Source organism: Vanellus vanellus, assembly GCF_965231255.1.
Source record: "Vanellus vanellus genome assembly, chromosome: 1".
In the NCBI taxonomy this organism is placed as follows: Eukaryota; Metazoa; Chordata; class Aves; order Charadriiformes; family Charadriidae; genus Vanellus; species Vanellus vanellus.
The window spans coordinates 104,616,111-104,625,769 of record NC_138905.1 but is presented as its reverse complement, the minus strand read 5'-3'; the positions used below and the strand labels follow the sequence as shown (position 1 = coordinate 104,625,769).

Genomic DNA, 9,659 nt, shown 5'->3' with positions numbered 1-9,659 from the left:
TTTCCAGCTTACCAATACATTTCAGTCCAGAATGTTCTCAGTCCCAAAGACTGAGGCACTACCACCCAAAACAGGGAATCCAAAGCATTACTTCAGCATGTACATACAAATATTTGCTGACAGATTAGTAACTAGTTAAGTAGGAGATACAGATTGAAGAAAAAAAAAAAAAAAAGAAGGAAAGAAGAGTAGCTTTAAGCATACAGAAATGCAGACCAGGTATGGAAAGCTGGCAACCTTGGGATTTCTGCTTCACACTTCAAACTACTGATAGACATATACTTTGCATTCCAGGAATGGCAGGTTTGCAGCAGCTGCCTTCAGCTGGCAAGTAACTTCTCTCGCAAACCTGCCAGTCACCCCTGCCTCATCCCAGGGGAGGCACTGTAGCTTTTGGAGCCTTAAAAAGAATTATTAGGAGGAAAGAATTTAAGGACAGGACAGTATGCTAAGAATCAAGTGAAAGCGCTCCTCCCCTCTTATGCATCTGTTGGGACACTAGGGTTCAGGCTCAACAGAGTACATATCCCCTGTCAGATCCAAGTACAGGCTCACCATTCTTGAAATTTAATCCAAAAGAGTGTTATATCCCTCCACTCATATTTAATATGATGGATCATTACTAAACTAATTGTCATTAATATATCACATGGTTGGTATCGAAAGACACACAGTCACATCAGGAAGGATTTTTACAAGCTCATAAATACTGTTTTCAGAAGCAATTTTAGCTCCCAAGCAAAGCTGGTACTTATAACTACTAATCCTTCTATGGCTATTTTAGTCTTACCTCCACAAAGTATCCAGTCAGCCTATACAGGAACAGATGATAAAAACCAGATAGTTGAAAACAAGTATAGCCTTCCCTTTCATCAGAAAAATAAGTTTGTAGGATCAGTTTCCACTAGAGCAAGAAAGCTGGGCCTTTCTAACTGGCTTACAGATCAGTTTGGCCAATAGAGCAAGGGATCCTGCTAGCAGGTGAAACACTTCATCATTTCAAAGTCAGCTGAGGCCTGTTTGAGTGAGAGACGGACAGGATCCACCTGCACAACTTCATATTTACTTAATGTACAAAGGCTGTTATTGCTGTCTGTTGCAATTTAAATACCCTTAGTTCAATCAGTTGCTCATTTCACTTTCTGAGTACTGCTACTGTTTTTAAATTAAAGGCTCGTTTTGCTACAGAACCCACATGGAAAAAAGCAAGCAAACACCCCCTCCCAGTACACTCAGAAAACTTGCATTCAAAAGCAGTACTTAAACTCTAATCAGCAAGTTTTCTCGCTGCCAGTGCTTAAAGCAATATAAAACAAACCAGGCCCAAAAATCAAGTGGTGTAAACTTCTAGCAATTCAGTCTAAATTCAGAACCCCAAAGGCAGGACACCTTCACAAAGACATTCCCACCCATGTTTCTCCAGCAACCCGTGTTTCATATTATTTTCCAGGTTTACTCAAAGGCAGAGGAGTTTTGTTTTCCAAACCTGGAAGGACAGCCTGATCCTACTGAACAAGATCAATCTTATTACTATTTTGTAAATCTCAGACATAAATGGGTGGGTATGGGCTTACTAACATATACACATGCTCCTGCAAAACTGAGGGCACCAACAATATTCCCTTTGCTTTGAGTGGCCACTAGACAAATTCAATGTTTGCTTTTGTGATAAGGCTGCACAGACATTTTCCCCCATGCCTGCTAAACAAGATCAGTAGGATGATATATGTGCTTTTACAGACAAGGAAGTACTTACATTCTGGTCACCTTAACGTGCCATATCTGGGAGGAAAAAAGATTTGTAGAAGTGGCTAATTCCTCAAAAATAATGTTCATGTACCTAGGATAACAGATGCACTATCTTAGGTGAACAGCAGCTTCCTTTGTTTACAGGGCTCTTGTTCAGCAATCAAAGGCTAATATTTTAAGGGGTCCACTGAAACACCATACTTGTATTTTAATAGCAATTATAGATTAAGTTCCTGTGTTAAGTTCTATAATGAAGATAAAGTACAGGACATCATTTTCACCAATCTTAAATTCAGGACAATATAACGCAACCAAAGTTTAAAGTCTTTCCAAAGCTTTCCAACAACAGCTGCATATTGAAAAGGTAACAATAAAAGACAACATTTCCAACTGCAGCAAGAGCAACTTTCAAGGAATATGAGATATCGGTGATATACTGATAGATTCAGCTTAGTCCTTCAAAAGGGGCACTGAGTTGCCAGTTCCACAAAAGTAGCCTTAAGACCTCTGGACTGTAATAATTCTTTGAAAATAGTTACATGTCACTGCTGAAACCATTCTAGAATTGCTGAAATACAGATTTCTCTTCAGTTCAGCATGGCTGCAAGTTTGTTTTCATTCACCAAAGTAAATTCACTGCTCAGAGAAGAGAGGTCTGAGTCTTCCATGTATCATTTTGAAGTCTTATGTCAGGTATGTGGCCATAAGGAAGTGCCCACACCACAGGCCAGAGGGACTGCTCCTGCTCTCTCAGGCAAGAGCTCAGTAGACTCACGCGGGGATAACAGCCAAGTCCAAGCTGGAAATACATCGTGTAGTTATGCCAGTATGCCTACAGCACCTGAGATTAGATCTCCCCTGCACTAAATGCATACAAGAGATAATTCATGCTACTAAGAGAAGGCAATACAAATATGCAATGTAGGGTACCAGGGAAATAATCCTGTAGCTATTTTACAGAGACTTAACTGAAGCACTTCAATGAATTTTCTCAAAAATTGACAAGGAAAGCCTAGAGCAGAGGGGCAGAAGTGAGCTCTCCTGCATCCTAATCCAGTGCACTGATTACAGGATGATCCTTCATACTCCTAAAAGTGGTTGCTTGCTGAGGACAGAAGCCAGTGATGGCCACTGACTGAACTGAGTTCAACTTAGCAAGAGAAAATCCAAAATTAGTTCATACTGGAAGTGATCAAAAGAGAGAAGAGACAGGCCTTAAATACTGCCAGTGTTTAAACTCCACATATTTATAAAATGCTTAATAACCTTGTGCAAATTCCCACCACAGTTAGCAGAGGATCCCCCTCCCGCTTGGACAGGAAAGCCACCAAACTTTGTGAGTGGCAGTCCCAAGCAGCACAGCCCACTGAATAATTCTATAACCTCAAAGGGAGATGCTACCTTGGAGGGCAGATCTTGGCACCATACTACTGTCCCCCTTGGATGCAGCCACGCTCTTTGGTCTGCACAGCAGCTCGTGGGCACCACCCTGGACACCTGCTGCTGGGCACTGTGAGGGCAACAGCGGAGGGTCTTAACACTCCACGTAGGAACAGGAGGGCATATGTCCAGATGGGTACCATTAAAGAACAGGTTATGTCTCACAAACAGGAAACCCCAGCACGATTATCTATCTAACAGCAATACACTAAAAACTCGGTGTGGTAATGCTCAATACTGCTGTATTTCCATGCTAGCAGCCTGAATGAAATCTGAGTGTACCAGCTGATAATCTTAAAACCACACAGAGTAGCATAATCACTGCACATGGCAAGTAAGCACATTTCTGTCACTGTGCTTCTTGTAAAGAGTCTCCAAATCACTGCAGCACTAAGGAAACCTACTTATTCCTACACACCAGTTTTGAAAACCCACCCATGCTATTTTCCTTACTCCATTGGTCTCAAACTGAATAATCTTTCTAAAGCTATTAATCAGCTTTCATTATCTCTCAATTGCTTTTTGCTTCCTTGCAATTAAGGGCTAATATCCAAAGACTTAGAAATTTATAAGGTAATTAACCATAATGAGTAACTATTCTAAAATATGATCAACTGCTGGATATCCACAGAAGTCTTATTTTTTCCCAATAAACTTTTTTTTTTCCATGTACGTATACAAGCTCGAAAACGAAGATTTATTTAGCAGAGGTTGAACATTCACCACAAAATACTGTATGTGCCTATTCCTTTTCTGGAAGGCAGCTAGTTACAGACAAAAATATCTGCAAACTAGCAATTACTTTGAATTCAGAAGGTTTTAAGGTGACACTGACATGAGGAAAGACCTATTTTTATGCGTGTGAAGTATATTTCAAGTTCAGAGAGAGGGACACAGAGAGAAAGAGAACACATGCATGCTGTAATCAGCTCATGTACAGGACAAGATTACGCTCAGCATTTGTAAATATCACCACATAAAATACATTTCCTTTCCTGGTTCCTCCATACAATTAAATGCTGGTCAAGCAATGTTAAAAAACTTTTTGAGTAGGTCAATAGCATATTACGCATTGCACAGGTTAGAATACCAAACCAAATTAGTGAGCTGGGTCCAAGGTTACCTATGGTATATGACATTCTTTTTAAGCCACTCCAGCATAATACCAAAAAGCTTTAGTTATGTTAACGAGACCCATTTTTCATAAGGAAAAATATTCACTTATTTTATGTATTTCCCTACATGGGGCATCCAATGCAACATAAGTGGAACCCACTCACTACACTCCAAAATTTCTCAGAGAAAATCCCATTTAGGTGTTCATCGGGTAGATCTTACACACACAAGAAATTGCAGGTCAAAACCCATAGAGGATGAAATCTCATCTTCTTACTGTGAGTTACAAGCTCTAGTCTAAAAAGCTGGAAACTCCTACTTCAGCTGCAGTCCGTAGACTGCTCAGAAACCCTTCTTGATAAGAAAGTAGGGTGCACATCCCCAGAACATAACCGAGAATTTCTTTCATCAGTATTTCCCTGCTTTTTGCTTCCTGCAGAGCCGTAAGAGAAGTTATACTGTTTCCGTAGAGAAAGTCATTAGCAGAACAACTAGCATCTAAGTCCTCTACACTTGTCTATGACAGCAACCACAGAATAGCAAAATTTGATGAAATTCAGACAATAAGTCAGCCATTTGAAGCTTTAAAATATATTCATCTGTTTCATTTTAGAGCTGCAGAAGAGGAAGCACTAAAATGAAACTTTCAATGTGCAACTGTTTCTTCTCCTGTTTGGACTGCAATGTTTTATGTTTCTGTTTTCTCTTGAAAACTATGTCCCAGCTTATAAAGCCCATGCTTATCTATACACAAGGAAAGACGCCCATACTGATGGGGAAAAAGGAGTTTATATAAAGAAAAGCAGCATCGTGCCTAATTCCTGTGGATTAAAGTTTTCAACAGTCATTGCATTGCTAAGTGGAGTAGACAGGGCTAGCCTAGAAGCAGTATTAGTACTTACTGTAGGATAAGACTGTCCACATCTAACCAGTTTCAAGACTCCACTACAATCCATGCAGAGTAAGCATTTAGCAGGAGGGCTCTCTACGCACCCCAGGGGCTGCAATGATGCCACTGCCCTGCTTGAGGAACAGGGCTGGTTCCCCTGTGCAACAATGTACAGCACCCCACAGAGCAGTGCCATCTCAGGTGCCACGGCACACTCCTCTCCCCTGCCATGAAACATGCCCTTCCAGACAGCATGACCAAGGAGAAAGAGGAGGCCCCTATTCTGGAGGCAGAGCATTCCATGTGGTGCCAGCCAGGAAAATCTCTGTCCGGAGTCAGAATAATTTCTAATTATAAGTCTGAAGTTCCTGTAAGTTTGGGGCCCATAGCCTTCTAAGACAACAAAAATCAAGACTTCCTGGAGAGTGAGGATGCACTTTCTGAATGTTTTTACTTTTCCAACAGGTAACTGCAACGGGTAAAGATCACCTTTAAAAGGGAACATGGATTTAATAAACTCAACTGAACAAAACAGTACATCAGAAGAACTGTTCAAATGGGTGACATCCAAGATTCTCATTTCCATTACCCTGTCTGTGCTTGCACTAATGACAACAGCCATCAATTCTCTCGTGATGACTGCAATAATTGTGACGAGAAAGCTCCACCACCCTGCCAACTATTTAATCTGCTCTCTCGCAGTGACTGATTTTCTTGTGGCCGTCCTAGTGATGCCTTTCAGCATTGTCTACATTGTAAAGGAGACCTGGATCATGGGGCAAGTGGTGTGTGACATTTGGTTGAGCGTGGACATTACGTGCTGCACGTGTTCCATCTTGCATCTCTCTGCCATTGCTTTGGACCGGTACAGAGCAATCACAGATGCTGTGGAATATGCACGGAAAAGGACACCTAAGCATGCTGGCATCATGATTGCAGTGGTATGGATCATATCCATTTTTATATCCATGCCGCCTTTGTTTTGGCGGCACCAGACGACCAGCAGGGATGACGAATGCATCATCAAACACGACCACATTGTTTTCACCATTTACTCTACATTTGGCGCCTTCTATATCCCACTGGCCTTGATTCTGATCCTTTATTACAAGATATACAAGGCAGCAAAGACATTTCACAGAAGAAGCGTCAGCCGGATCGTAAGGGAGGAGGTAAATGGACAAGTCCTTTTGGACGCAGGTGAAAGAAGCACCAAATCAGCTTCAATGCCCAGCACAGCAGAGAAGACATCAGATCCCCTGGTGGACTGCGATAAAATCAATATCACCCTACGGAGTCCCAGGTCTGAATCTAAGCATGAGAAGTCCTGGAAAAAACAGAGAATCTCTAGCACAAGAGAGCGAAAGGCAGCAACTACTCTGGGTCTGATCTTGGGGGCATTTGTGATCTGCTGGCTCCCTTTTTTTGTAAAAGAAGTAGTTGTTAATACCTGTGAAAGATGTCACATCTCAGAAGACATGTCTAATTTCCTAGCGTGGCTGGGATATATAAATTCCCTCATTAACCCTCTAATCTACACAATCTTTAATGAAGATTTCAAGAAAGCCTTCCAGAAACTTGTGCGGTGTAGGCAGTATCTTTAAGAGCTTTTGTTCATATAAGGAGAACATACTCATTGTTTTTTTAACCTGTACAAATTTATATAACTGAGATGACATTTATTGTATTTAAGGAAAAGCACCAAGACTGTCCATTTACATTATGACTTTTTTGTATCAGTAGTACTGGGAGCATAAATTGCCCAGGTTTTAAAGAGATGGATCGTATGGGATCGGTTTTGCTCTGGAAAAAGAGGTAGCATATTGTGGCTCTGATCCAGTTGGGATTTGCACAGCTGCCTAACTTGAAGCATATGATATTACCTTAAATATGAAGGAAATATACACTTGAAGTAGACAAAGAAACAAAATTTTTAAAAAAACAAGTAACTCTCAGTCATCAATGAAACTTTAAGTAAAACAGCACACAGGTTTTAAACCCTAATTGCAAATAAGAAGATAGAAAATACAACTTGGAATTAAGACATGATTTTATTAGTTTGGCACAGGCCTGCAGCATAGAGCCAAGCCATTGCCAGCGAAAGGTAGTAGCTTTAAACATATCTAGCATCACCCTATGTTGATTAGCTGAGTGCAGCTGCAGCCCTGCCTTCTCCCGTAGATGAAGGACTTCCCTGTGTTATACCCTTGCAGCACCCCAGCAGCAGTCAAGGCACTTCCATGGCTTACCATTTTCATAGCGAGCCATTGCCCACCCACGACAGATGTGGACATAGCCCCAAGGGAAACAGCCAGACAGTTGGGGTACCCCCAGTGAGCTGGGTACACCTACTGCCTGGTGCTCTGAGATAACGCTTCAGTAGGGACTAGGGAGAGTGAGCTCATAATGAGAAGCTGGTCCTTACGGAGATGTTAGAAGGGAGAAGCATGAGACACTCCTTTCTTCATGTCCTCACCCCTATATCACACTCCTGGCCAGGCACAGCCCCTGTGACTTTCTCAGCACCAAACCCAGCCACACAGTTTATGCCAGGCCCCCCGGAGCATTGATGAGGGTAGGTGGCTTAGTGAGGGCCACCTAATGAAGCACTCAGGCTGAGAGCTCCCGCTCAGCATGTTCAGCTTTCCACCTGCAGAAGCCTGATGTCCGCTGAGTCTTTTCTCGACCGCCTCCAGCACTAGAGCTGTGCACCCTCTTTCCAAGCATGTGAGAAAGCATAGACTGACCACAGTGCTGGCAGCGTGAGTCTCTGGAAAAGGCCAAGCAGCTTCTCCAGTAAGGGCAGGGTGAGTGACCCCAGTCTGCAGCGCGCATCTGGGCAGGGGATCTGGTGGGATGCTCACTGGCTGGCACCTCTAAACCCCTCCTTCCCCCAGAGCATTTAGTCCATGTCCCCAGTCCCAGGAGAGCTAAAAGGACCTTGTAGGCACTCTATCCAGCCCTGACCAGCTGGTTCAGTCAAAGATAACCACAGTGAACAAATCCCTTTGTGGGCTGCTTTCTAAGTCCTCAAAGATGGCACCCTGGCCAATCTTGATTTAGATGCTCTAGGTGCCAAGCCACAGCGCTGAGTGCAAGAACAACCCTTGCCTCAAAAGCAGCAGTGCAAGTTTGCCACCAGCTAAAGGTACTAACAGAGCAGTGGGCATCTACCCCAGAGTGCAGATGAGTTGCTGACAGCCACACCTGAACCCAGGGACAGGCTGTGCTCTTTTCAGGGCACACAGATTCAGGCTGTGTCACTAAGACCCCGGCTTTGAATTCATTACCAGCCATTCAATGCTCTCTAACAGGAATAGGGACTTGAGGCTCCCTACAGGAACTACAAACCCCATTGTCAGCAGCAGCAGCCTCCTGCAAAGGCTCATGGGCCAGCAGCTTAGGGACACCAAAAAGAAGCTGAGACATGAGACCACTATGCACACCCTTAGTTTGGTATCACCAGTCTTTGCAGTTGTTCTTCCAAGAGACTTTCAGCGGTTTGCATTAGACAAGAAAACCCAGAAAGAAGCCATCACTGTCATTTCTCTCTCCCCCTCTCCCTCCCATGTATTACAAACTCTGGAGTTTAATAATTTTTGTATTTCGCTCACTAGCTACCAGCTGACACAACAGCTGTCAGAGGTGTTTCTTGCAAGATGACAAGGTTTGAAATCTGAGATATCGAACTAACTTGTTTCTGTCACTTGCAACTTACTGTATTCTGCTTTCACATCAAGGTCCAAATGAGAAGCTATTCAGAAGTACTAGAAACAGTGCATTTGCTTTCTTGTTGATTTTAACCCAGCCAGGCATCCAATGGAAAGCTCACTTGTCATGCCACGTAGCTCTAGCGCAGCAGTAGCACAGCTAAATTTTGAAGATACTAGGATGCGACAGAATGGAATTTGGCTCATGCTCAGTGCAAGCTAGCGTGCTTTACTACCATTGCAGTCAGAGCACAGCCTCTGCAGCCCTGTGACCTTGGCAATGGCTGTATTATGCTGAAAGGAAAAAACTGCTTTAAACATCAGCTGTGCTCTACTGTGTCCAGAAAGAGCCTTGGAATTCAGCTTTCTAAAAGGATTAGCAGATTAGCAGAAGGCAGCAAAGAGAACCCCACTGAAACATTTAAGAATGAAGACCTCTGTTTCTCACGTTTCCTGAGTACTGAGTCATAACACTGGATACGTAGGGACAGGGCTTCCTCTCCCCCTGCTTCTCCCTTTATGACTGCTGGAGGGTAGAGTATATTGTTTATCCTCTTACGCATAAGTTTGACAATATGTTGTGAAATCAAATTGGAAGAAAAAATAGGGGTTGCTTTTGAGGAGAAAAGGTACTTAAAATACTCATATTTAAATAATAATGGGTAAAGCTCAAAGAATGGAACGATATGTAGATAAACAGAAAATAGCTGTCATTTATGCACTGTTAACAGTATTATACTCTGAATCTAATTAAG

General features: G+C 42.7%; 1 protein-coding gene across 1 annotated transcript; it reads left to right on the top strand.

The window, feature by feature from the left end:
• Positions 1–5,697: 5,697 nt before the first annotated feature.
• On the top strand, positions 5,698–6,798 carry HTR1F (5-hydroxytryptamine receptor 1F; the record flags this gene model as incomplete). Its single annotated transcript, XM_082484526.1, has 1 exon — positions 5,698–6,798. One exon carries the CDS (start codon positions 5,698–5,700, stop codon positions 6,796–6,798), a length of 1,101 nt encoding a protein of 366 aa, XP_082340652.1.
• Positions 6,799–9,659: the final 2,861 nt, after the last annotated feature.